The sequence below is a fragment of the Rattus norvegicus genome, chromosome 9 (genome assembly GCF_021556685.1).
Source record: "Rattus norvegicus strain SHRSP/BbbUtx chromosome 9, alternate assembly SHRSP_T2T, whole genome shotgun sequence".
In the NCBI taxonomy this organism is placed as follows: Eukaryota; Metazoa; Chordata; class Mammalia; order Rodentia; family Muridae; genus Rattus; species Rattus norvegicus.
The window spans coordinates 91,129,059-91,156,929 of NC_141542.1; the positions used below are offsets into that span (position 1 = coordinate 91,129,059).

At 49.3% G+C, this 27,871-nt stretch overlaps 1 protein-coding gene across 1 annotated transcript; it reads left to right on the forward strand.

Annotated features, from left to right (window-relative positions):
• The first annotated feature begins 176 nt into the window (after nucleotides 1-176).
• Nucleotides 177-27,870, forward strand: Vil1 (villin 1). Its single transcript, NM_001108224.2, has 20 exons — nucleotides 177-355; nucleotides 6,133-6,218; nucleotides 6,913-6,987; nucleotides 8,872-9,068; nucleotides 10,073-10,181; nucleotides 10,302-10,412; nucleotides 11,701-11,903; nucleotides 12,003-12,081; nucleotides 12,236-12,334; nucleotides 13,243-13,396; nucleotides 13,972-14,072; nucleotides 14,162-14,299; nucleotides 15,488-15,646; nucleotides 16,503-16,682; nucleotides 17,171-17,316; nucleotides 17,438-17,582; nucleotides 18,035-18,223; nucleotides 20,590-20,658; nucleotides 22,319-22,459; nucleotides 27,128-27,870. The coding sequence occupies exons 2-20, from the start codon at nucleotides 6,144-6,146 to the stop codon at nucleotides 27,239-27,241; spliced, it is 2,484 nt and encodes an 827-aa protein (NP_001101694.1). The 5' UTR covers nucleotides 177-355; nucleotides 6,133-6,143; the 3' UTR covers nucleotides 27,242-27,870.
• The last annotated feature ends 1 nt before the right edge of the window (nucleotide 27,871 follows it).

Consider the following 27,871-nt stretch of genomic DNA (forward strand, 5'->3'; position numbering starts at 1 on the left):
CATCTTGGCGGGAAGGAAGAATGGTCCGGCACCTGTGGCCTGCCCTGGTGGGAGATGTCTACCTGCAGGGAGAGCTCAGGTCCTAGGCGGAAGTGCACCCCATCCCTGAAGCTGCAGAGCCAGGGCGGAGCACACGCCAGCTCTGGCTGTCAAGCTGTTGCTGGGCTCTAGGCTCCCAGGGACCTGGGCACCTACTTCCCCACCCCCTCATCCATTCTCTCTGGGGCCCTATCTTCCCTTATATGGTGAAGGAAGTTCCTGGGGGTGGGGGGGTGAGGACAAAGGTCGGTCTCCTGCAGCCAGCTTGCCACAACTTCCTAAGATCTCCCAGGTGGTGGCTGCCTCTTCCAGACAGGTAAGGCAATCGGGTGGGGACACATGGTGACCACAGGTGGTTGGAGGGGACAGGGTCCTTGCTTTTCCTTGGCAGTCTGGACAAGTTAGTGAGGAGGGGTGAGGTAAGGTATTCCGGAACTCTCAAAGAAGCAAGAAGCTAGCAGACTGTCTTGGGCCTTTAATGAAGGAAGTTCCTTCCCTGTAACCCACCTTCACCTCAGGTTGGGTCCATCTGTGCAGATTCCCTGGGACTGAGTGGCTCCTGGGACTCAGATTTTTACAATTAAAATCTCAGGACAGTCCTGAGAAAGCTGGAATTAGTTGGTCTCCTTGGCAACATTTCTTTCTTCTCTCTGGAGGTTCATTTCTTTGTCTATGTCTTGCACTTCTGAAATGGTTTCTTTCTTTGTGTCACCATTCCCCTGACACTCTTGAGAGGTTGGGTCCTTGGCCCACCGATGGATCCTGGGATGTAAGCTGCAGTCACCAGGAGGGGAAAGGCAGAAGCTGGAGGCTACAGGGTCCTAGGCCCTCTCTGGCCTGGTCATCACTCCTGCCCTAGAAATGGCCCCTCTGCTTTCCAGTCTCCGTGGTCTATTTTATCAGAGCTGACAGTGAAAGCCAAGCCTGCCCAGAATTTTGGGACTCACTCTAACCAAGGTCATATGCTCAGGAGTCTTTTTGTCACTTGGAGGTTGGGAGTATCTCCCTCCAGGGGCTCCCAGGCTCTGGTTAGCAGGAGGGCATCCTTTGTATAGGGAAGCCTGACCTAACCCATGGTGTTACCACACTCCTGTCCAGTTAAAAGCTGGGACTAAAACCCGTGGCAGCACCCAGGATTCCCTAATGTTGGACTCCAAGAGCAACAGGACAGTAGATAGGGAAGGACAGGTAGCTGGAGAGAGGAAGATCTTAAGTCTAAGGCCCATAGGTCCTCCTTCCGTTCCCTAGTTCTGAATGTCAGTGTGTATGCCAGTTGGATTCCTACTATGGGCTGTGAACTGGTAGCTACAGGTGTGAGTGAGCATTCATGTGTGTAGTGTGTATAATCTGAGCCACTTGAGAGGCCGAAGCATGTTTGCTATGTTTGAGGCCAACCTGAGCTATAGAGGGAGACGTTGTCTTTAAAAAAAGAAAAGAAGCAAACCACTACCCTAAAAAAAAAAAAAAAAAATCAAAACCAAACCAAACAAAATTCATCTGTCTAGGTTGTGTCTGTCTAGGTGGTGGAGCTTGGGGTCTTCAGACTTATAAATAGGCCTTTTCATCACTGTGTGGTCAGGGATGAGAAAGGTTTCAGTTGGGGACACAGTGAGTCCCTGAGAAAAGACTCCTTGCCAGCCTAGGAATTCTGGGAAGGCTTCCTGGAGGAAGTGTCCCGATTGAGTCTGGAAGAAAATGAAAGTGGGAAAGCCAAGACAGGAGCAGCCTGTAGAACTACTGTTCTAGAAGGCAGAAGAGAGGCTTGGAAGAGTGTGCTGACGGACAGAGCGATGGTGGACAGACAGTTGGGACAGGCGGACTTGGGACAGGGGGAACCGTCCAAGATTCTGTACACATAGCTGGCTTTCGGTTCTCCGGGTGACAAGTGTCCTCCCAGGGATGGGGACCAGGGGTGAGTCAGTGAGTTCAAGTTGAGGAACATATCTACCCCAGGGTCCTTGCTGGCAGACTGAAGAATGAGAGCCTCCAACCCTCCTTGAAGTTTAGGGGAGACTGGGGAGCTGAGGATGTCCTTCTGGAGTGAGGGAGAGGTGTCTCCCTCTGACCGACATGGGTCGAAGCAGAAGCACTTGAGGATACCCAAGGGGTTGGCCCGGCTGCCTCTCAGAGCCAGCCATCCCACCTTGGCCCTAAGGAGGCTGTGCCCCTTTCGGTTTAAGAATCTCACTTTCTTCAGAGAGAAGCAGCAAGCCTTTGTCCCGCCCCAACAGTCAATAAACATCCCTGTGTCTAACATTAGTTTATTTTGCTGTCAGTTTGCTCCAGAACAGTCCATTGGGTAGACTTCCGTTCTTTGCTCACCAAGCTATGGCCCACCTTCCTCACCCAGAGTGTGCAAAAGAGAGCGTTAGAGAAAGAGTAACAGTAACAAAGACGGCCAGAATTAAACAGAAAATACTGTCCTTTGTACCTAGATTGCTGAACCAGGAGTGAGTGAGTGTATGTGTGTGTATGGGGACCCTTCATGCTAAGGAATATCTGATATTGGGGCCCATGCCAATAGGGGTATCAGGTAGAGTCAGGCCTGTAAGGCTTCTGCAAACACAGCAAGCTGCCCAAGATAGATTGGTGGCCTAGATCACCAAGGGGCACGCTGATCAGAGTGAGCAGAACACAAGATAAGCCACCCTGCAGGGCTCAGAGAGTTTACAAGAGGTAAAGGCCAAGCCATTTATTATCCAAGACATGACTCAAAATCAAAGTGCAAGGAGAGATTAGCTGGAGAGATGGGGCTGTCAATGTGGGATACCTGACTTTGCCCTTGTTAGTCACTAGGCCAAGGAGCAGTCACAGAGGGTGACTGACTCCTACTCAGCCTGGGGCAGGCACATAGAGAATGGGTGGTGGAGAGGGTTGAGAATGACCAGGTGCAAGTGTTCCTCGATGTGCCTCATGCTGGGATTCCCAGCCAGTTTTCAAAGGACCCAGGTCTCATCTCTGATGGAAATAAAGTATCCAAGCCCTAAGCCCTATTCTGGTCTAATTAAATCAGAACCTCTGGGGATGCAGGCTCTGAGCAGCAGTTTTTAAAAAGCTCCCAGGCGACTCTGATCAGCGAAATCAGAATAAAAACAGCTACAGGTTCAAACAGAAAGAGGCAAAGCTAGGGAAAGCTTGGGATGGAGGCTTCTTTCAGCCCAGTAGACGGAGGCTGGTTAGCAGGGGTAGCAGCTTCTCTCTGCCAGTTATCCACCCATCCATCCATCCATCCATCCATCCATCCATCCATCCATCCATCCACCAACCCACCCTCCCATCCACCCTCCCATCCATCCATCCATCCACCAACCCACCCTCCCATCCACCCTCCCATCCATCCATCCATCCATCCACCCACCTACCCATCCACCCTCCCATCCATCCATCCATCCACCAACCCATTCATCCACCCATCTATCCATCCATCCATCCATCCATCCATCCATCCACCACCCATCCAAACTTTGCTTTTCTCCTTACTTCTTACTTCCTTTTCCCCTTCACTCATTCACGTAACCAAGAACTGGTATTGTACTAAATATGAGAGATTTAATTAATTAATTAAAAAAATTAATTGACTGATTGTGCATGTGTGTGGGCATATACATGCCACAGTACACATGTAGAAATCAGAGAAAAGTTTTGGGTGTTGTTTTCTCTTTCCACTGTGTGGGTTCTTGGAGATTTACCTCAAATTATCAGACTGGTGGCAAGTGTCTTTATCCATTGAGCCATTTTGCTGACACCTAATTATTAGAAAGTGTCTTCTGTAACCCAAGCTGGCCTCAAGCTTGCTACATAGCCACACATGACCTTTAACTCCTGCTCTTCCTGCCTCCACCCGAGTGCTAGGATTACGGCACCACACCCAGTGTAATGCTGGGGATTTATACTGTATACTGGGCAGGCAGAAATTGTCCCTGCCCTTGTAGGAACATCTGGGCAACAGCTGGGCATAGTGGTGCATGCCTTTGATCCCAGCACTCTGAGGGCAGAGGGAGGCAGATCCCTGAGTCGGAGGCCAGTTTGGTCTACAGAGTTCCAGGATAGCTGGGGCTACACAGGGAAACCCTATCCCAAACAAACAATATTCTGCTTAATCACAGAGATTAGAGGATGTTGGTGGGGCTGGTGAGGGAGAGGCATGCTTTCTTTTGTATTATTATCTATCTGGATTATCTATCTATCTATCTATCTATCTATCTATCTATCTATAGTATAGCCCAGGCTGCTTTGACCCTAAATTCTCCTATTTCTGTGTCAGCTCTTCCTCAGTGTTAGGGTTTACAGGCATTCATTACTACATCCAGACATTTTATTCTATCTATCTATCTATCTATCTATCTATCTATCTATCTATCTATCTATCATCTATCTATCAAACTATCATCTATCTATCTATCATCTATCTATCAAACTATCATCTATCATCTATCATCTATCAAACTATCATCTATCTATCATCTATCTATCAAACTATCATCTATCATCTATCTATCAAACTATCATCTATCTATCATCTATCTATCAAACTATCATCTATCTATCATCTATCTATCTATCTATCTATCTATCTATCTATCTATCTATCTATCTATCATCTATCTACTCAGGAGTTAAGGGTGGGACTTGGGGCCTTGTGTATGCTAAACAAGCTCTCTGTCACAGAGCTCCAGCCCCAGTCCCCACTTTGTCAGGTGATTCTGTGGCGCTTGACATATTCACAATGCTATGTAGCTCTCTCCACCCTCTAGTTCCAGCACTTTCTGGTCATCCCAGTGGGCAACTCTGTGCTTACCAGTGACCTGTTCCCTGTCCCCCAGACCTAGGAACCACCATCTCCACCCCTACAGATTTGCCTGTCTGAACAGTTTATGTAAATGGGATGCTTGCTGTGTGTTCGTTTTATGACTGGCTCCTTTATCTCAGCGAAGTTTGTGCCTACGTCATTGCTTTACTCCATTTTATCATCTTATGGCTTAATAGTGCTCCTCTGTGTGGACAAAACACTTTCTGTTTCATTTACTGATGGAAATCTGTGGTCCCACCCCCTCACACCATTTTCTTTTCTTTTTTTTAATTTTTGAGCTCTTTCTATGTAGTCTTGGCTGTCCTGAGCTCACTCTGTAGACCAGGCTGTGGTTCCACTTTTGACACTACTGTGAACAGAATACCCATGAGCTTCAAGGACAACTTTCTAGTTTTTCTTATTTGCGTGTGTATTTGCATATGTGCATGTTTGTGTCTGTAGGTGCTCACATGTGTGTATACCTGTGTGTGGGGGCAGAGAACAAACTGATGTGCCATTCCTCAGATACCACCCATCTTGTTAATATCATACTCATTTAGTGTGCCCGAGTGCATTCTAGGGATTGAACTCGGCTCCTCAGGTTACCGAGCCTTCACTCACTGCTGCCCTTGCTGCCCCTTGCTGCCACCACCCCCTTATTTTCCCCAGACAGGACTACTCACTGGCCTAAAGCTCACCAGGACATCCGAGCTGGCTAGCTGGGGAGACCCAGGGATATGCTGGTCTCTACCTCCATAGTGCTAGGATCTCAAGCATACGTCACTGTTTGAATCCTGAAGACAGAGCAAGCACTTTACCAAGGGAGGGGTCTTTTTGTGTTTTCTTTTCTTTGGTTTGGTTTGGTTTCCTTTGTATAAGATCAAGTAATCTGAAATAGTGAGTTCAAGGCCAGCCTGGGCTACATGAGATCTTCTCTCAAAAAGCCTGTAAGAGGGGTTGTGGGGGGAGACTGAAGCTAAACAAGAGTCTTAAGCTAAATGTGCTAGCACGAGGGATAGCCTGGGCTACAGAGCAAGACCTTGTTTCAAAAACATGGAGGGAGGGGTGTGTTTTAAGTGTTGGGCTATGTAACGGGTACTAAGAGAGCCAATGTAGGTGTTTGAATAAGAGAGGATCATCATCAAAGCTGGGTGGCTAGGGTAGAGGCTGGACTATAGTGGTCAGGATCTCCAGTAGGAAGCCAGCTTCCCTTCCTCCTCTGGGCCTCAAACCTGTGGCCTCTACCCGAGACTTGGGGCACTCCTGGCTCAATGGCCATTGCTCTCACATGCCTTCTCCTCCAGGCTCATCCACCATGACTAAACTGACTGCCCAAGTCAAAGGCTCTCTCAACACCACCACTCCAGGAATACAAATATGGAGGATAGAGGTGAGTTCTGTCTGGAGGGGAGTCCTGGGACTCAGGAAGGTGGAGGCAGCCTGGCCTTGCCAGTCTCCTCCAGCTCTGCCCTGTACTCTGCAGGGAGCTGCTGACCTCCTGCAGCCAGCTCCACCCATGCTCCTCCCAGTGCCCTTCCCTCACCTCTTTTCTCCACCTCCTCCTTAGCCTTCCTCTACATCCTTGTCCCTGCTGGTCCTGTCTTTCTCTCCTGCCTCCTCTCTAGCTCCTGCCACTTTTCCTTCCCCACCCCTTTCCCTACTATTCAATCCTGGACCCTGATTTTATTTATTTATTTATTTTTAATTTTGTGATGCTGTGGATAGAACCCAGGACCACGTCCAGTAAGGACTCTACCTCTAACTACAGACAAACCTTGTTGGACCCTGCACCCTCAGCTCCCTTCTGCTATACATCAGCTTCCTCACCTGGTGGTCCTGGTAGCTCATGTGACCTCTTTCTGACCTGGATCAGTTCGTTCCTCCTTAGAAAACCCAATTTAGTGTCCTGTTCCTGGGAGGCCCCCCGTACTGATTCCAAACAGTGCAGCCTAGTGATCAGCACAGCCCACAGCAGCCTTGAATGGCTAGACCCAGAGAGTCCTGTTGCTTCGGTCTCCCGGGTAGGTGGAACTACAGGTTTACCATCATGCCCGCTGTGACCTCTCTCCTCTCTCTCTCCTCAGGCTATGCAGATGGTGCCGGTTCCTTCCAGCACCTTTGGAAGCTTCTTCGATGGTGACTGCTATGTAGTCCTGGCTGTAAGTGGGTCAGGCCAGGGCGGGGCTGAAGAGAAAGCAAAGCCTGCTGGGTATTAGGGAGGAAACTAGAGGCTGGGGGCAGTGCTGAGAGGTGGTCTGGCCTCGTCAATCAGTGTTTGCAAGTGTCCAGGCGTCCAGCTGTGGGGCTCCACAGGGCTTAGGAATTTTGTAAAAGTACTTTCTGGGGGTTGGGGATTTAGCTCAGTGGCAAGGCCCTGGGTTCGGTCCCCAGCTCCGAAAAAAAGAAAAAAGAAAAAAGAAAAAGAAAAGAAAAAAAAAAGTCCTTTCTGGCTCAAGAGCCACAAACTCATTCAGCCTTGGAGCACCTTCTGAGTTGGTATTTATTATTAATAGCAATAACAATAACAACAATAGTATTTTTGGTATGTGTGTATGTATGTGCGCACACGCTGTACTATGGAAACAGTGTGGAGTTCAGAGGACAACTTGGAGGGGGAGATCTTATGCACCTCAGGGACTGAACTCATCATCATTGCTGCGGCAGGCACTCTTACCTACTGAGCCATTTTTCCGGCCCTGCCCCCCACCCTCTGAAACCCACAGTCATCTTCAAATTCCTTCCTGATGCTTACCCACCTACACTACTAAAGACATTTGTGCTCTTGTATCGATTTGCTCCTGACTTGTAAAGGGTTTCAAATCACACTTACTCACTTTGTGACTCTGTGCATGCACGTGTCTGTGCCTGGTTGCACACATGCCTGGGTGCACAGGTAATTTGCAGGAGTCCATTCTCTTTCTCCTATGTGGTTGCAAGCGCTTTTACTCACTGAGTCAGTCCTCTTGCCTACCCTGGTTCTCAATATTGACGATGCACACTTAACAATTAACTACATCCTCACTGAAAGTGAAAAGCCAAGCCCTGTGTCTCAGATTGAAAACAGCAGTGATGTATTTACACAGTAATTGTGTGCATGGCAGGTATTCCTGTGTACAGGGCATCTGTGGATGCAATGCCTCAAAATCAATAACTGCAAATGGGGAAAAATTGCATCGTGGGTGCTGGAGAGATGGCTCCTCAGTTAAGAGTGCATAAGTTCGGTTCCCAGCACAGCACCCATGTAGGTTGGCTCACAACGGCCTGTAATTCCACCTCCAGGGGGATCTGAGATGCCAAATACACACACACACACACACACACACACACACACACACAAGTGCATATATATAATACAGTAATTGACCTGTAGTGAATGGTTAATAGTTTTTTCTTGTCATTATTCCATAAACAGTACATGATAGCATCTATTCTGACTGTCTGCCTTCTCTTACGTAAGACAGATCTGAGATGTAGCTTCAATGGTAGACTGCTGACCTTGCATCCAGGGTACCCTGAGTTCGATCCCTCGCCCTATGAGTGGGTGCATTGGCATACAAACCTGTAATCCCAGCTCCACCGAGGGAACAAAAGAAACCCAGAGGGAAGCCATCCTCCATCCCAGAGTGTCCCTGCCTAATTTGAGCTACATGAGGCCTTGTATCAGAAACAAAGTAAGGGGGGAGGGGGTATGGGAGAGGAGGGAAAGGAGGTAACATTTGAGATGTAAATAGAAAAAATATCCAAGAAAAATAAAATTAAAAAATAAAAAATAAAAGAAAACAGTAACAGTATAGCCACCTGATAGCCCACATGCATCAGCCCCCATGAGTTATTTTCAAGATGAGAACAAGGTCCATAGAGGGGAAAAGTCAGCAACTGTTGTTCTCTGTCAGTAGAGTGAGCTGGACCACAGTTCGGGGCTCAGCAGCAGGCCAGAGGCCTTCACCTGGGGCCCAGGGTCCAAGTGTGTGGGAGATCGTGCAGAATAGGACAGGAGACCATGGGAACCCAGGTCTCACTACACAGATGCCTCCCACCCCCAGATCCACAAGACCGGCAGCACCCTCTCCTACGATATCCACTACTGGATTGGCCAGGACTCGTCCCAGGATGAGCAGGGGGCAGCTGCCATCTACACAACACAGATGGATGACTACCTGAAGGGCCGGGCTGTCCAGCACCGTGAGGTCCAAGGCCATGAGAGCGACACATTCCGGAGCTACTTCAAGCAAGGCCTTGTGTAGGGAGGGGTACACCTGGGTCTGGGAGGACGCCAAGACTGGTCATAAGCAGTGGGGACTGCGACATGGGGGCTGGGCTAAAGACACAGGGACGTTTAGGCTCACAGAGAGACTCTGCACAGTGGGAGGTGAGTTGGCCAGATGAGATGCCTGAAGCTATGGGGGCTCTGGGGAGCTCATATGATTTTTGTTGATTTTTCTCCACCTTTCTACCCCTCAGCCTTTTATCTGCTGTTGCTCTGACCTTGGCCCGTTCCTCTGAGTCTACGTTGGCTGGATTTACCCCTTGGGCCCTTCTGAAACACTGTGACATTGGCCTGTGAATTCTGTACCTCAGCTCTTGTCTGCAGGGACTGCTCAGGGCCTGAGGCCCTCAGACTGTTACAGCAAGCCACGCCCGCTCAGGCTAACTGGCAGGTGGCTGCTCCCTCTTCTCTAATCAGGCCTTTCACTAACAATACAAACACCTCCTACTTTTTCTAGAAAAGTCCAAAGCTTGCTTTCCTCACGGAGACACCTGCTCACAGCAGTTTCCTTTCCCTTGTAGGAGGTGGAAGCTCTCCAGTCAGCCACAGTCCCTACCTTTCCTTTTTGTACTGTTCTCTTCTGCTCGAAACACAGCCCACGGTTACTCTCTGGCATTTGAGTGGCATTTCTCCCTTCTTCTGCCTCAGTCTCCTGTCACCAGGGTCCGGCATTATGCCCATTTTCTTCTCTCCAAATCACTATGATTATTTTTGCAAACCGCTCTGCAGGGCAGGGAGCTAGGGCAAGGGACAGGAAACGTACAATGCAGGGTCAGGTACAACAACGTGCTACAGGCCAGCCAAGCCCTTGTAGGACACTGACGGCGAATGTAAGCTTGATGTTTGAACCCTAAGTATTTCCTTTGCCCTCTCAGGCTAACTGGCAGGTGGCTGTCCCAGTTGGGACTCCAGAGGGCCCCAGACAGCTCAGGACCTTGGCACACCTCTCCCACTCAATGGTTTCCTTTCTTTCCCAGGATCCGGAAAGGGGGCGTGGCTTCTGGCATGAAGCACGTAGAAACAAACTCCTGTGATGTCCAGCGACTGTTGCACGTCAAGGGCAAGAGGAATGTGCTGGCTGGAGAGGTGGGTCCCCAGTTGGGACCCTGGCTAAGAACTGCATGGGGCAGAGGGAAGGGAGGGTGGCTGGAGACGAGGCTGATGTGTAGGCTCTCCGTGGGCTCTGAACTTCCCCATGCCCTCTAGGTGGAAATGTCCTGGAAGAGTTTCAACAGAGGGGATGTCTTCCTGCTGGACCTTGGGAAGCTTATCATCCAGTGGAATGGGCCAGAGAGTAACCGCATGGAGAGACTTCGGGTAACCCTGACAGGGCGCCTCATTTCTGCCATAGGCATGCCCCATCTTCTTCAGTAGCCTCAGCATCACCTGTCCTAGTCAGCCTCAACCCCCTACCCCCGCAACCACCCTCACCCCACTTGTGGGGACAGGAGTAGACCTAAGTCTTCATGTACATGGTGGAATATGTCTCCGTAGTGTGGCAGGCCCCATTCTCAGCCTTGGGTATCCAAGTGGATGAGGTGGGCAGAGCTTTGCCCTTGCTCTACCCAGAAGCTGGCCATCTGGTCAAAGAGCCATAAGGGAAAGGGAGAATCAGAGGAATGATTACTGGAGAAGTTCGGTACTGGGCACACAGGGAGGCTTTGGGGATCAGATGGAGGTGAGGCCAAGTCCCTGGGGCAGGAAGGTGGCTGGTATTGTCCATTGGCTCAGTAGGCGGAAGCTGTGCAGGGAACAGGTCTCATAGGCAGGATGTGTGGCCAGCAGATTGTGAAAAGGAGTTAGGTCTTCTACCCACCGAGTAGACGCTTATCTGATTTCTGAGTAGAAACGGGATGGGGAGGGGACTGGGTGGGATCCTGGCTTCACTATGTGTGGGACAAAGATGCAAAACCGGATGCCTGAGAACAGTAAGGAACAGCGGAGGCCCAGTTCCTGAGACTGGGAAGACCTCAAGGGAAGAACGGAGGGCACTTTTGACTGTCTGAAGAGGGTCGGTCCTACGAGATGAGAGCGAGGCTAGAGACAGCAACACACGGGTGTTGCTAACCACAAGAGCCCAGGGACTCCAAAGGGCCCACGAAGGGAGGCTAAGGAAAAAAGTGAACCACAGTGCGTGTACACATGAAAGCTGGCACCCATGGGACTATGCATGCAGATACACGCTTGTGTGAGCTTTCATGGAACTGAACTATGTGTGCACGTGATTATTTGTGTATATAGGTATGCTCATGTGAACTTGTGTGTGTACTGTGAGCATGTGTACCTCGGGCAGACTAAGTAGAGTACTATGATCTTTGAGGCTCAGCTCTCGTACAAAACCATGAAGGGAAACCATAAATTCCCAACAATGTCACAACTACAGGCCCAGCAAGACCAGAGCAAACACCCCTGCACCCCCAACCCCCCCAATGAGGAGACCTATTTTCCCATAGGTTCCAACTGTTGCTTCCCACACCTGAAAGGCCTTGTCTCCACCCCTTATAGATCTGCAGGATGGGGCGGAGTTTGTCGAGTGGAGTTCAGGGTGGGGAACATTACTACCCTGTCTGCCAACCTTCATGCGTCATCTGTGGCATCTCTGCAGGGCATGACCTTGGCCAAAGAGATCCGAGACCAGGAGCGGGGTGGACGCACCTACGTAGGCGTGGTGGATGGGGAGAATGAAGGGGACTCCCCACAGCTGATGGCAATTATGAACCACGTGCTGGGCCCACGCAAGGAACTAAAGGCTGCAATTTCTGACTCAGTGGTGGAGCCGGCCGCTAAGGCTGCACTCAAGCTGTACCAGTGAGTTCTGGCCTGGGGCCTTCCTGGGTGCTGGGGACTTCCTGGGCTAGGGTGCTCAGCCAGCAGCGCCTCTTATCCATGCCTCCCTTTGTTCTGCAGTGTGTCTGATTCAGAAGGAAAAATGGTGGTTAGAGAAGTTGCTACTCAGCCACTCACACAGGACTTGCTCAGCCATGAGGTGAGAGGGTCTGGAGGACCCCAAGCAAGGGACACCTATAAAATGCTAATTTATCTGCAGATTTAGTGGAGGTAAACCTGGCACAGCCTTACCTCTCCCCTTCCCCCAACCCCAGCACCACAGGGTCAATTTTTTTTTTCTCTATTGGCTCTAGGACTGTTACATCCTGGACCAGGGAGGCCTGAAGATCTTTGTGTGGAAGGGAAAAAATGCCAATGCCCAGGAGAGGAGCGGAGCCATGAACCAGGCTTTGGTAAGGAAAGGGTCTAGCATAACGGTTCTCCACCTTCCTAACTATGCGACCCTTTTATATCGTTGCTTATGTTGTGGTGCTCCCTCCAACCATAACATTATTTTCGTTGCTACTTCATAACTGTAATTTTGCTACTATTATGAATCGAATAAATATCTGATATGCAGGATATCTGATATGCGACCTCAACAGGGTTGGGACCCTCAGGTTGAGAACAGCTGATCTAGCACAGCAGAAGGGGATTCAGACCAGGCCATAGCACCAGGCAGAGTCCAAGGAATATTCTGGGAGGTCAGAAATGGGAGCAAATGGACACAGCTTTTGGGGGCCGAGGACCATAATGTCACCAGCTTCCTGTTCTCACATGTTCTCAGCATGTGAGTGAACTGACCACCAGCCAAATCTAGGCCTTCACGATATTGGGTGTCACTTCCCCATGCAAGAGCTTTGCTTAGAGAAGGGAATGGCTAGTCTTCCTCCAAAAAGGCAGTAGGCTTGATGCCAGGGCTCGGCTCTGGAGTCAGTGTTGGTTTAGAATGGGTACTAGAATAGAATTGAGCTAGCGTTTAGGAAGGAGTCAGATCTGGTAGGCTCCAAGTTAGGTCTAGGGTCAGGATTCAGGGTTGAGATTAGAGTTTGAGACATTATCAGGTTTGACCTTGATTGAAGAGGGTTAGCATGGTTAAGTTTAGGCTCCGCTTTGGGATTGGAGCTAGGCATGTTCAGGATTGATGCTAGGTGGATTTGGTTGGGGTCGGGCCAGGCTTTGGCTTGCGGCGTGTGTGTGTGTGTGTGTGTGTGTGTGTGTGTGTGTGTGTGTGTGTGTGTGTATGTGTGTGTGTGTGACGCACACACACAGATTTAGGGACAGGAGGTAGTAGTCTCCAATGACCCTCTTCTTTTCCCAGAACTTCATCAAAGCCAAGCAGTACCCACCTAGCACGCAGGTTGAGGTGCAGAATGATGGGGCTGAGTCCGCCATTTTCCAGCAGCTCTTCCAGAAGTGGACAGTGCCCAATCGGACCTCAGGCCTTGGCAAAACCCACACAGTGGGCTCTGTGGGTGAGAACCCAGGCCTCCCTCCTTCCTTTCCCGATTCTCCTCTTTCAAACACATTTTACCGGCTCCCTGGTGGGTACTGAGAACCCAGTGGACAAAAAGTCTCGAGTTATCACAAAGGGAAGGGGAGCTAAAAAATGACTTTTGTCTTTCATGTGGAGTGGGGTTGAGGCTTCCTGGGAACCAAAAACCTCGGGCAGACTATATTTGCTGAGGGCAGACGCTGGCGGGGGCGGAGGAGTTCAAATGAAAGGAGAATGTGGAGCCTTATCACCATGGGATTCCTGCTAAGCTGGGAGGCAAGGCCGTGCTTGAAGTCTGAAAGCTCCAGGGAGTCGGACTAAATAAAGCACTACTCTTGACCCTCAGTTGCCCTCAGTGGCCTGGGAGCCACTGATTAGGTCTTAGGGGCTGTGACAGCTCTGCTACTCTAGTGTGTGACCTTGGATAGACAGCTGAACGTCTCTGGCTTTAGTCTCTTCCTCTATCATGTGGGCCTAGGAGTACCGGCCAGCACTCAGGACTGTAGTGAGGGAGGATACCTCAGCTAGTGACAGCTGGTGTCCTCCTCTCTCCAGCCAAGGTGGAACAGGTGAAGTTTGATGCTCTGTCCATGCACGTACGGCCTCAAGTGGCTGCCCAGCAGAAAATGGTGGATGACGGGAGTGGGGAAGTGCAGGTGAGTGAGGGACTGGGGAGGACAGGTTGGTGGGGAAAGGGGTGGCAGAACCCAGTCTGGACCTCATTCAGGACTGATTCTGGTCCTAGGTGTGGCGCATCGAGGACTTAGAGCTGGTGCCTGTGGAGTCCAAGTGGCTGGGCCATTTCTATGGCGGCGACTGCTACCTGCTGCTCTATACCTACCTCATAGGCGAGAAGGAGCACTACTTGCTGTATATCTGGCAGGTGAGGTCATGCCTGCCCACCTACAGCACATCTGCTTAGCTCTCTACCATCCGGGTCATCACCTACGGGTTGAACTCCCACCTCCAGGGAAACTCCCTCCGGCTTTACCCATCTTGGGTTGGCTTTAGCTCTGAGATCGATCCTTTGGATTTTCCCATTCACAGCTCTTTCCTTGTGGTTCTGAGTCTCTTTTCTGATTCCTGTTACCTGCTCTTAAGTGGGGACTCTGTGTGAGACTCGTGGGTGCAGGGAGTGAGTTATGTGGTATTTTTTCTGAGGCTGGAGCAGAAAGAATATAATATGTTCAAGGTGAGGCCGGGCTGGGAAAGGATTAGAATTGGAGCTGGGGTCCAAATCACAGTCCCTTGGGGTTAGGTTTTAGATGTGTTCAGTCTGGGCTTGAAGGGAAGGGTATATTATGGGACTAGCCAGGCCAGACTTAGGGATGGCTGGGATGTAGCTCAGTGCTTGCCTAACATATGCAAAGCCTCAGGTTCAGTCCTCAGCCTTGCATCTAACCTGGTGCGGTAGCAAATGCCTCTAATCCCAGCATTCAGCAGATGAAGCAAGGAGGATGAGAAGTTCAAGGTCACTTTAGGCTATGTAAGACCCAGTTTAAAAAAAAAATGATAACAATTGGGCGAGGCCTAGTATAGGGATGCGTGCTTTTAGTCCAAGCACTCGTGAGACAGAGGCAGGTTGATCTCTGTGAATTCCATGCTGGACTGTTCTATGTAGCAAGGGCCAGGACATGTAGGAACACACTAGCTGATTCCAACTCAAAAGGAAAGACATTTTAAAAATGTTTACAAATGGGTGGACAGAGAGACGGCTCAGTGGACAAAAGCTCTCGCTGCCAAGTCTGATGTGGATTCATCTCTGAAACCCACATGAGAGGAGAGCATAGCTGCAGGTCTTTGACCTTTAACACTTGCACCATGGATGTGCACCTAGGTGCACTAGTCTCTCTCTGAGACCAGGCCTCAATCTCACAGAAATATGCCTGCCTTTGTCTCCCGAGGGCTGAGCTTAAAGGTGTGTGCTACCGTGCCTGACTCGTGCCCACACACGTAAACACACACATACACATTCTTAGGTATAATAATTTAAAATCGGGGTGGAATATTTCAGAGGCAGAGGGAGAAGGTCAAACTCAGCACCCCATCGCCCCTTCTCGCTCATTCCCAGGGCAGCCAGGCCAGCCAGGATGAAATTGCAGCCTCGGCTTACCAAGCTGTCAACCTGGACCAGAAGTACAACGACGAGCCAGTGCAGATCCGGGTCACGATGGGCAAGGAGCCGCCGCACCTCATGTCTATCTTCAAGGGGCGCATGGTGGTTTATCAGGTGCAGCTGCTGAACTGAGAGATGGCATCATCGGGAGATGGGAAGGGGTTGTGTGGTGGGCATGAGGCTGGGGCAAAGCCTGTTCCTCACAGGAGAGGTCCCTTGTCATGTATATACTTGGTAAGAGAAAGTAGCATGTTTGCTTTAGGGTTTTAGGGAAGGAACCTTCAATGTGTACAAATGTTATTTGCTCTTCTTGATCTCTGCTACATGAGAAAGGAGGCTTTGCTGTACCTTCCCAGCTGAATGAACTAGACCTCTCGTGCAGCTGTTTAAAGCAATGATCTCTTTGTGGCAAACCTAAGCACACAGTCTTTTGCAGCTCAGGAAGTGAAGCGAGACAGGACAGGAGAGATGACTCATTGGGAAAGGACGGTCATAGGGCTCTGCCTAAGTGGTGACTTCCCAGCTTGGAGCACTGTGCAGTTAAATGCCAGAGATGGAAATTGAGTTCAATGGGGGGAGGGCAGGCAGGACATAGTAAGCAGGGAGGCAGGCAGAGGATTCATGAGGAATTCAGAGGACGTCTAGACATTTGGGAAGAAACTAGAGAGCTCTCTGGAGGTAAAATGGGGGCTTACAGTGCAGGGCACAGATGCCCTGAGGGTTTAGAAAAGGAAAGAGAACGCAAAGTTAGTTTGTGTCTTCATTTTGAATTTCATGGGCCTTTAAGCAGGGTACCTGGGTTTTACATCAAGGCAGTTGGGAGTCATTGAAAACCTTTGAGCAGCAGAGTGCCGAGATCCAAGATGTCTTTGGGCTGGCTCTTCACCCCTTTCCCTCTCGGCTGCTCTTCACATCTTTGTGTGCCCTTCATACTTGTCCCTGTCTTCCCGCCTTCCCCTTATGCCTGCAGGGAGGCACCTCCCGAAAGAACAACGTGGAGCCCGTGCCCTCTACAAGGCTGTTTCAGGTCCGAGGGACCAGTGCTGATAACACCAAGGCTTTTGAGGTTACAGCCCGGGCCACCTCCCTCAACTCCAATGATGTCTTCATACTCAAGACTCCGTCCTGCTGCTACCTGTGGTGTGGAAAGGTGTGCGAGAGGCCATAGGGCTCCCATCTCCAGTGGATCCTTAGGAGTCTCTCAGTCACAGAACAGATCAGGGCAAAGAATTCTGAGTGATCAGGTCCCACTTACAGGTCTCTTGTGGTAGCCTAAGAATCTCCCTTGCATAGCTCTGCTATTTCTATGCCTCTCTCATTCTCTACAACTGTTCGGAATCAGCCTGTTCTGTTCCTTTCATATGAGGTATCCATCAGCAGGTACTCCCCTGTCTCAACTTTCTCGATGCCTTGTGTCTTTGTCCGTCTGAGGGAGGCACATTCCCTTATCATCCCTGCTTGTCTTCAGACTGTTAAGGGTAGAAGAAAGTAAGAACTGTCCCTCGCAGATGTGCCTGGAGCCCTGATGCAGAAGGACACTCTGACTCGGGAGCTCCAGCTGAATGTAGCAGAAGGGTGAGGTGGAGGGTGGCACCAAGGATGGTCTTCCCAGCGTGATGGACCTCCCTCGTTTCCCAGGGCTGCAGTGGGGATGAGCGGGAGATGGCCAAGATGGTTGCTGATACCATCTCTCGGACAGAGAAACAAGTGGTGGTCGAGGGGCAGGAGCCAGCCAACTTCTGGATGGCTCTGGGTGGGAAGGCGCCATATGCCAACACCAAGAGGTACCGTCCCAGCGTCTCCTTCCCTGCCCCCTGCCCCCGCCCCATGTGAGAGACCTTCTGAGTCTTTAGTGCTTGTGTTTCTCACGTTTCTGCCCCACACCTCCTCCTGCCAATCCTACAGGCTGCAGGAGGAAAACCAAGTCATCACTCCTCGGCTCTTTGAGTGCTCCAACCAGACTGGGCGCTTTCTGGCCACAGAGATCTTTGACTTCACTCAGGACGACCTGGAAGAGGATGATGTGTTCCTATTGGATGTCTGGGACCAGGTAGGAGAGGAGATCTGAGGACTGCCTTTCCCTCTACCTTGGTTCCTACCATAAGAGATCCCAGGAGCTTTAGGGTAGGGAAATGCCAAGGTCTTGCAGAGGGGCATTCTGGGTGGGGCATCCTTCTTCTTTATGAAGGAAGGAGGGAGAAATAGAGGGTCATCCCACGACTTATTTCCCATAGAAGCGGGAATGTTGCCAGGCATCTTGGGCTCTGTGGCAGAGAAATGTCACATATTCACAAGCCATCTATGGAGCAGCATGGGACCAGTCTCATATGCCAGATGTAAAGTCAAGGCCAAATCAGGCCTTGCTTAAGGTCATTAGCTGAGTAGTGTCGGGTCTTCCTAGCTAGGCATCAGGGATGAGTCAAGGCAGAGCCTGAAGGCATGGAGAATGGCCAAGCCGATGACCATGCAGGAAGGACTGAGGGACTGTGGGGCTCTCCACAGGTCTTCTTCTGGATAGGGAAACACGCCAACGAGGAAGAGAAGAAGGCTGCAGCTACAACTGCACAGGAATACCTCAAGACCCACCCCGGAAACAGAGACCCTGAGACCCCTATCATTGTGGTGAAGCAGGGGCACGAGCCCTCCACCTTCACAGGCTGGTTCCTGGCTTGGGATCCCTTCAAGTGGAGTGTGAGTAGCTAGTCCAGCCAGTCCTGAAGACTCAGCACGCCCTCCCTCCAGGTTGCTTCAGGGCACATCTCAAAGGGAGGCCCTGGTCCAGATCCTACCAGTCTTCTCTCCCCGAACCCCCACCTTTGGGATTTTGTCAAATGGTTTTGGGTGTTTAAAACATGAAGTAAGGCTACAGTGACACCAGTAAGCTCCCTGGGGAGGGAGAGGGAAGGAATTAAAAAAAAAAATAGTGATTAGGCATGATGGTACAAGCCTGTGGGAGGTAGAGGCAGGAGAAGCAGAAATTTAAGACCATCCTTGGCTACAAAGCAAGTTTGAGGATAGCCTGGGCTAGCTGAAACCCTGTCTTTGTTGTTATTATTGTTTTAAATTTTCTTTAGATTTACTTATTTACTTTATGTAAATGAGTACACTATCGCTGTCTTCAGACACACCAGAAGAGGGCACCAGATCTCATTACAGATGGTTGTGAGTCACCATGTGGTCACTGGGATTTGAACTCAGGACCTCTGGAAGAGCAGTCAGTGCTCTTAACCGCTGAGCCATCTCTCCAGCCCCTTGTTGTGTTTTTGACACAGGGTTCTCTGTGTAGCCCTGACTGTCCTGGAACTCACTTTGTACATCAGGCTGGCCTCCAACTCACCTCTGCCTCCAGAGTGCTTGTATTAAAGGTGTAGGCCACCAGTCCTGGAATAAGACTCTGTTTAACAACAAACCACCAACAAAACAAAACACCTAATGTTTGTAGGCACAGTAGATGAGGCATGCCTATGTTCTTAGAACTTGAAAGCAGAGATAGAAGGGTCTCAAGTTCGAGGCCAGCCTGAACTACATAGCAAAAAAACCTAAACCAAACGAAACAAAGACTGAGGTATAGCTTAGAGGTGCAGTGCTGAGCACGAACAGAGCCTGGCACCTCCTTCCCCTCACATACACAGGGCTGCGGGGGGAAGTCCAGCGCCCTGTTTCTGTGCTATGCAAAACTGTAGGAAATTGATCAGAATTAAAATTCAAGATCCAGTTCTTTACTGTGCGTAGCTGTGCTCAGCAGTCGCAGGTGGCGGCACCAAGTGTGTGAGAACAGTGTTCGGGGACAGCCCTTTCTTAGGAACGTCTTTAAGGCTACCATGGAGAGTCCTCAGTAACAACACACCGCTGCTCTAAAGGACAGACGAACTTTCCCTGGCTCTAAATTCTAAGCAAAGTGGCCCATCCATGTGCTCCTTACTGGGCATCAGGTCTCCAGGGGCACCCACTCCCCTGCCACCTGCTCCCCAGGCTTGAGGCTCTGGATGTTTGAAATTGGCAGAGCAGACAATTTTGGGCAGAGAACTTAGTTTCCTCAAATCTGCTGTTCCCTCTCCTTTTTTCTTTACTTTTGACTCTTGTTGATAGGCTGTTTCATCATCAGGATGGATTAAGCAAGTCTTCTCCCACCCTTCACCCTGCCACATATGTGTGTGTGTGATGTGTGTCTGTCACATGTGCATGTGTGTAGGCATGCATGTAGAGGCCCAAGGTTTCTATCATGGTGTCTTCTTTGATCATTCTCGATTTTGACTAGTGAGGCAGGATTTCCTTGCAAACCTCATAGGTTCATGTAGTCCAGCTAGTCAGCTCACCCCTGGAGTGGGGCCCCTGTTTCTACTCTCTGAGGAGCTAAGAAGCTGCAGTTATCCATGGCAAACTGCTATACCTACTCAGCTTTGTGTGAGAGCCAGGGATCTGAACCCCAGTCCTCATGCTTGGGAGGCAAGCACCCTTTATCCACTGAGCCTCAGTCATTCTAATCCTCCAGCTTAGCAGTCCAGACAGCCCTCCCCTCACCTTGTATCTGCTTCCTTCTCTACCTCATTCTTCCCTCAGGAATCATAATTTACTCAGGGAATTCCGATGTGCCACTCTGGGGGTTAAGCTTTGGGTCTGTGTATAGTGGAGGCTTCTAAAACTCTCTCTCCCTTCCCTGTCTTCTGCTGGGGCTCCCCTTAAGTATATCAGATCCCCCAAGTTTCCCAGAGTCCAGTCAGGTAGGCAGTATGTCAGCGGTGCCTATGGCTGTCTGCCCAGCCTCACAGAGGGTCAGGGAAGCACATTTGTTTCTATTGCCCTATCTGGGCAAGCAAAGACAGACTCATCAGCTTGCCCTGCCTTTCTTCTCATGTGACCGCTTTGGCCTTACACTCTTTCTACGATCTCCATCATCCTTAGGACCACCTTGCTCACTTGCTTACTCTGAGCCACCGAGGTCCCCTGCCTATCTCCCCACCGGTCTCAGATCAACCTTTTTCTACTCTTGAAAGAAGACAGTCGTTTATCTCTTTTGCTGAGAACGGGGTCTGATCTGTTACGTACTTTATTTGCAGAACACCAAATCTTATGATGACCTCAAGGCCGAGTTGGGAAACTCTGGGGACTGGAGCCAGATTGCTGATGTAAGTACAGTGGCACGGGTGGCTCTGAATGGCCCAAAGGTGGTCCTATTCGTGGGAGCTGACATGTTAGAAGACATCAGCGTCTTATACCCTACTTCAGTCTCCTCCCTTTTCTTGTGGAAGTCCTTGCTGTGTAATATCCTATAACTCCATGTCATAGTGAAACGGAGTCCCCATTTTTAGCACCTATGAGGCAGCATATTGAAATGCTGAAATTTTTTCTTGAAATAGACTAGGTGTGTGACTATAATTGCAGAACTGAGAAGACAGAGGCAGGAGGAGTATGTAGAAATACCTAGACTCAAACAAACAAGTCAAAGCCAGAAATAAAATTAGCAGATGTCAAGGCTCCATTTTGTGTTGGCTGTTAGGAGCATGCGTGGTTTCACTTGTTCACTGTGTGTGCTCACTCGTATGTGGAGGCTGATGTGGGGTATCTTCCCTGATTGCTCTCCACCTTATGCACTGAGGCAGGGTATTTTTGCAAGTCCAGAGCCTTCCAATTCAGTGGGTCTAGTCTGACTTGCTCTGGATTCCCTGTCTTTGCTTCTGAAGTGTGCTATTATAGGTGGACTGCCACTCAGCCTGGCTTTGTGTGTGTGACAGGGATCTAAACTTCAGTCCTAATGTTTGCACAGCAGGTATCTATCCCTTGAGCTGTCTCCTCAACTCCAGGTTCTGCATGCTTTAAATGAAAAGCTTAGGTGGTCTGAGGAACGTAAGCCATGGCCTGTTTGCCCCTGGGGAACCCGTGATGTCTCTAGGCACCGTCGTTAGGAACACTTTTCCAGGCAGAATGATCGTCACTCCGTCAGTCTCTCTGTTACTCACTAAAGATATGTTTAGTATTATGTAGACTTGGGATATGAGGCTGTGAACTCAAAACCGTCCTTTGAGAAGGTTACAGGCCTACAGAAGAAACAAGACAGGGCTAGCTCTTCAGAAACACAATCAGAACCCAAGAGCAACTTCTGCATGTGAGGGTAATCCTCAATCACAGGCTGAAAACACTATGGTGCTTAGTCTTTCTGGTGGATAGGGCAGTGTTTAAAAAGGAAAGCTAGTTTGAGGCCAAGTGATAAATTAATAGATGACAGTTTTACAACAGCTATGAGAGAAAGGATCACAAATGTCGTAGATAAATTAGATGTCACATTCCAGGGGAAGCCATGGAGAAGTTAGTCATTGATCCAGTAGTCATCTTTTCCCAACTGGCTTAGGTTAGATGCAGGCTACTAGGCTATATAAAACATTAGCTTTTGGGGTTGGGGATTTAGCTCAGTGGTAGAGTGCTTGCCTAGCAAGCACAAGGCCCTGGGCTCGGTCCCCAGCTCCGAAAAAACAAAACAAAACAAAACAAAACAAAAAAACAAACCAAACCAAAACAACAACAAAAAAAACCATTAGCTTTTGGGTCCAACCTAGGAAGATGTGTTTGTTTTACTGAGTGGGTGGGTTCGTGCATGCCGTCCTCCCTCTCTCTCTCTCTCTCTCTCTCTCTCTCTCTGTGTGTGTGTGTGTGTAAGTGTGTAAGTGTGTAAGAGGGCAAGGGGAGAACCAGGATGGACCTCCTGAAGATGGTACCATAGAACAAAGATCACAGAAGCACAGGATGTAGTCACATGCTGCTGAAGTAACCTGTGGTTGCCTTCTTCCCTAGGAGGTTATGAGCCCCAAAGTGGATGTTTTCACTGCCAATACCAGCTTCAGTTCTGGGCCCTTGCCCATCTATCCCCTGGAGCAGCTGGTAAACAAGCCTGTGGAGGAGCTCCCTGAGGGTGTGGACCCCACCAGGAAGGAGGTAAGTTGGGTACACCCCGCAGCACAAGGACCAGTCCATTTTATTGGAAAACCTAATTGACCTCAGAGTATCTGAGGTCCTCAGACAGCTGGGTACTGGAGACTCCTTGGTGAACAAAACACTTGCGTGGGCATTTATATCCCTGGGAGCAGGGCATAGAAGTCCAATTACACTGCTCATTGTGTGTGTGTGTGTGTGTGTGTGTGTGTGTGTGTGTGTGTGTGTGTGTCAGGAGGAGCCTTGTGAGTTAGAGATTGTTTTCTGAAAGTTTATAGGAACCCCAGTTATGGGAACAAAGTGAGTTTTTCTTGGAGAAGCAGCAGTAAGATAAAAGGCAAGAGGTTCAGGGAGTGAGCACAGGAGTTAGGGACAGACACTGGTGAGACAAGCTAAGCTGGGCGGGCCTTTGGGGACCTATTGTGGCTGAAGCAGCGAAAACTTAGATATTCATCTCTTGAAGCTTAAGTTGAATTTTCTTTGTTAGAGATAGAGTCTCCTTTTGTAGCCCTGGCTGAATCGGAACTTGCTACGTAGACTAAGCTGGCCTTGAACTTGCAGTAATCCTCCTATTTCTGCCTATAACATGTGTTATTACATCTATTTTAAATTTAATTTAATTTTATGTGCATTGGTGCTTTGCCTGCATTTATGTCTGTGGAAAGGTTGTCAGAGCCCCTGGAGCTGGAGTTACAGACGGTTGTGAGTGGCCACATGGCTGCTGGGAATCAAACCCAGGTCCTCTGGAAGAGCAGCCAGTGCTCTTAACCACTGAGCCATCTCTCCAGTCCCTTGCTTTTGTTATTTTATTTTTGTTTCTTTGAGACAGGGTCTCTCTATGCCCTGGAACTAATTATGTAGACCAGGCTGGCCTGAAAGTAAGAGAAATTTCCTGACTCTACTTCTTGGGCACTGGGATTAAAGGTGTGCGCCACCATGCCTGGTTTTATTACTTAAAATAGTTTTATTTTTAATTATTTCTATGAGTGTGTGTGCATGTGTGCAAATAGGTGCAGGCACCCGTGGAGGCTAGAGGCATTGGATCTCCTGGCGTTGGAGTTCCAGGTGATTGTGAGCTGCCCAGTGTAACACCTAGGAATTGAATCTGGTTCTCTGCAAAGGCAGTCAGTGCTCTTAACACTGAGCCATCTCTCCAGCCGTTGTTGTTGTTGTTGTTGTTGTTGTTGTTGTTGTTGTTTTCTTTTACTTTTTCTTATTTTGAGGCAGGGTCTCTACTAGTCCTCTTTTTTTCGTTCCCCAAGTACTGAGATGAAAGGCTATTGCTATTACGTCAGGACTGAGGCTTCCACTTTTAAAAGCTCCTTTGGCTGCACAGTGAAAAATAAGATTAACAGATGGCAAAGAGCAGCCAGGAGACCCATTAGGAGACTCATTGCTAGGATGGAGAACAGTGAGCCTAAAGTATGTGGTGGCTAAAGTAGAGGGCTCTGCAAGCTTGGAGGAGCATCGGTGCATTCATACATTACTGGATTAGGACTATGAAGGAGGGAAATTTGTGTCATTCCCAAGATAGAAACCCTGAACCAAACTAAGCTCAGTGTTTCTCTGTCATTTGAAGCAATAGTTCTCAACCTTCCTAACACTGTGACCCCTTAACACAGTTCCTTATGTTGGGGTGATCCCCAACCATAAAATGATTTCATCACTACTTCCTCGATGTAAATTTGATGTTATGAATGAAAATGTAAATATCTGTTATGCAATCCCTTCGAAAGGACCAGCTAGTCTGGTGTGCACAGCAGTGAACAGTATGAGAACCTGTTTCCAACAAGGTGGAAGGTTAAGGCTGACACCCGAGGTTGTCCTGTCACACACACTTTCGCAGGTGTATACTTGTGCCCACACACATCATCCATATAAAACCACATTTTGAGCTGGGCATGGTGGCTTATTCCTGTAATTCAAGTACTTAGGAGGCAGAGACAGGAGGATCATCCTAAGTTTGATGTCATGCCCTTCCTGTCTTTTGCCTCAAAGGGCACCATCATGCACTGTCCCCTGGCTACTCCCATCATTCACTGTCCCCTGGCTACTCCCATCATTCACTGTCCCCTGGCTACTCCCATCATTCACTGTCCCCTGGCTACTCCCATCATTCACTGTCTCCTGGCTACTCCCATCATGCACTGTCTCCTGGCTACTCCCATCATGCACTGTCCCCTGGCTTCTCCCATCATGCACTGTCCCCTGGCTTCTCCCATCATGCACTGTCTCCTGGCTTCTCCCACCATGCACTGTCCCCTGGCTACTCCCATCATGCACTGTCCCCTGGCTTCTCCCATCATGCACTGTCCCCTGGCTTCTCCCACCATGCACTGTCCCCTGGCTACTCCCATCATGCACTGTCCCCTGGCTACTCCCATCATGCACTGTCCCCTGCCTTCTCCCATCATGCACTGTCCCCTGGCTTCTCCCACCATTCACTGTCCCCTGGCTTCTCCCATCATGCACTGTCCCCTGGCTTTTCCCTGTGGGTCTAGAAAGCAAGGCACCTATGTCCTTACTGTAGCTCTATGATGCTCAGTAGACCCAGAAGCTTGTTTCATGCTCTGGTATACAGAAAAGTTTTCAAACTATGGGGCATGGTGACACACACTCAGCCCTTGGGAAGCTGAGGCAGGAGGATCATTTCTAGTTTGAACCTAGCCTGAGCTACTTAGTGAATTCAAGATCAGCTTGGGCTATACCCAGACTCAAATTTTTACCATCCCATTCTACACGCAAGAAAACCATTAACCTAGGGCTGGGAAGATGGCTCAGACTCTTAAGTGCTTGCTGCGAACTCTGAAACCCTGAGCTTCACCTCTATCTTTTTTTTTTTTTTGGTTCTTTTTTTTCGGAGCTGGGGACCGAACCCAGGGCCTTGCGCTTCCTAGGCAAGCACTCTACTACTGAGCTAAATCCCTAACCCTTCACCTCTATCTTATAAGTATTTTGTCTACATGTTTGTATGTGTACCACATCTACAGAGGTCAGAAAAATGCACCAAATCCCCTGTAAATGAGTTACAGATGGTTGTGAGCCTTCATGTGGCTGCTGGAACTGAACTTGTGTTCTCTGCAAGAGCAGCAATAATCTTAACCTCTGAGCCATCCACCAAGCCCATGGTTTTATTTTTTCAATCATGGATATTATATGCATCCTGTGAGAAAGATGAGTTCAGCGCCAAATGGGCATTCTAAGATTTCAGACATTTTTGGCTCCCTCAAACTCTACAGGTGAGCTATTATTGACAAGAACAGAATGGTGGGTCTTGGCGGCCGCAACAGGGTAGGTAGGTAGTGTTGGTGAGTCAACCTCTGGGAGGCAGATATGAGCATGGGTGAGGCTGGTAATCAGCTGGCAGGCCTGCAGGGCTTAAGAGCAGGGCAATGAAAGATACAGGTTCACTTCGATGGGCAGTCTCTGCCCTCCAGCTGGGGTCAGAGTCTAGCAGTCTGGACACAGTTGAGAAGTCAGCCTTCCTGGGCCCAGGGGCTGGCGGTTGGGGTGAGGATAGGTATGGGTGTCATGGATCCATGTGCAGAGCTTAGTCGGTCACAGCAGCCACAGTTGTGACATATAGGGTTCTAGTAACAGACTTGGTACTGATATATCCTCATTTACGCCATTCCCAAACTGCCCTTGCGGAGCAACGGCCCAGGGCTGGGAGACAAGTCTAATGGCAGGGTAGGGAACTGGAATGCCATACCCACCTGATCTTGAAACCCATCTAGTGTTTGTTACGAAGCTGCTCAATGCAGCCACTCTAGAAGTAGAGAAATGTCCCCTGGTGCAACTCCGCTTCAGAACAGCCTAAGACTGAAACTAGGCTTTCCACATAGTTGGCAGGCAGGTGGGGAAGCACTGAGCTCTCCTGCCTATCTTCCAAGTTCTGAGTTAGAGAAGTATGCCACCATATCCTTTTCCCCAGCCTTTGAACCTTATTTCTTAGTTTCATGTGTATGGGTGTTTTGCTTAAATGTATGTGTACCATGTGCATATGGTACTCCCGGGGGCCAGAAAATCCAAAAACTAAAACCAAACCAACCAAAAACCCCCAACAAACAAAAATCAAGAAAAAGAAACATGCCTGAGCCAAGTGTGGTGGTGTAATCTCTTTTAATCTCAAGTACTCAGAAGGTAGAAGCAAATTCATCTCTAAGAGTTCAAGGCCAGCCTGGAATATAAAACGAGTTCTGGGCAAGCCAAGGCTACACAATGATATCCTAGCTCAAAGAAAGCAGCAGCTTACATTTTGGGCTAAGAATATGGCCTGGGTTTGAACTGTGTAGCATAAAAACCATGCCTGGCAGAACATGACTGTGATCTTAGCAACTGGGAGGTGGGAATGGGAGGTCCAGGAGCTCAAGGCCTAGCCTGGGTTCCAGGCCCACCTAAACTCCTACTTCATAGAGGAGTCTGGAAAGAACAGAAGTTCCTTACACAAGCCAAGATCTGAGATTTGACCTCAAGCCTACCATGGCAGTAGGCTGATTGACTACATGGACGTTTATTCATGTTACATTTCCTCCTCCTCCCATCCCCTGGCTCCTGATGGTCTCAGTTTTTGTTTTTTCTCCGTTTGATCATATACCACATCTGTATGACTCATCTTGAGCAAACCCAGGGGAAGACTGCTATGACCTCTGCCCTCTGATTCTCTCCTAGGAGCACCTGTCCACTGAAGATTTCACTAAGGCTTTGGGGATGACTCCAGCTGCCTTCTCTGCGCTGCCTCGATGGAAGCAACAAAACCTCAAGAAGGAGAAAGGACTGTTTTGAGAACTGAAGCTCAGCGTCCAGCAGCTCCTACCCTGCCTTCAAGCCTCCTCCCCACCCCCCATTACTGGCTTTAGTCCTGTGCCAGTTGAAAATGTCCAATTGTATCTGTGAACCACAGTGTGAAAGTTCCTTCTGTTTATAATAGTAATCTGCCCATTCCTTTAGAAATATGCCACAGCCCAGTGGAGTCTTGTTCTAGAGTTTTCCTTCCTTAGAGCAGCTGAGTACTCCAGGAGACATAGCACCTGGGCTTTTCTCTCAGCTTATCCCTCACAGCAGGGAGTTGGGGAGTGTTTGGCAGTTTGAAGTCATTCCCACAGAGAGGTCTTTCCTCATTGCTGAGGGACCTGTTTTTTGAAAGCTAAAGCCTACAAGGAAGTACTGAGAATCAGGTGTTGTCTCATCCTCTTTCATACTCAAAAGGGGAAGCTAAGGCCAAGGCTGGGCTTACAAGCTGTAACTCAGAAGCCTTTGTAAAGCTTCACAGACTCCTCAAATGACAACACCAGGATCATGGGTTTGCTACATGAAGTCCAATCAGAAGCCGACAGAAGGTGATTTTCTCTTAAAACAACTGGTTATCCAGTGTCCCCAGGAACATGTCCCTTTAAATAAATAAGTCAAACTAAT

Excerpts from the sequence above, each read along its gene's own strand:
- Vil1 (NM_001108224.2), top strand. The coding sequence starts at position 6,144 with ATGACTAAACTGACTGCCCAAGTCAAAGGCTCTCTCAACACCACCACT. Across the intron at positions 6,988-8,871 it reads ACTGCTATGTAGTCCTGGCT|ATCCACAAGACCGGCAGCAC; the intron begins GTAAGTGGGTCA and ends TCCCACCCCCAG. Across the intron at positions 10,413-11,700 it reads ACCGCATGGAGAGACTTCGG|GGCATGACCTTGGCCAAAGA; the intron begins GTAACCCTGACA and ends GCATCTCTGCAG.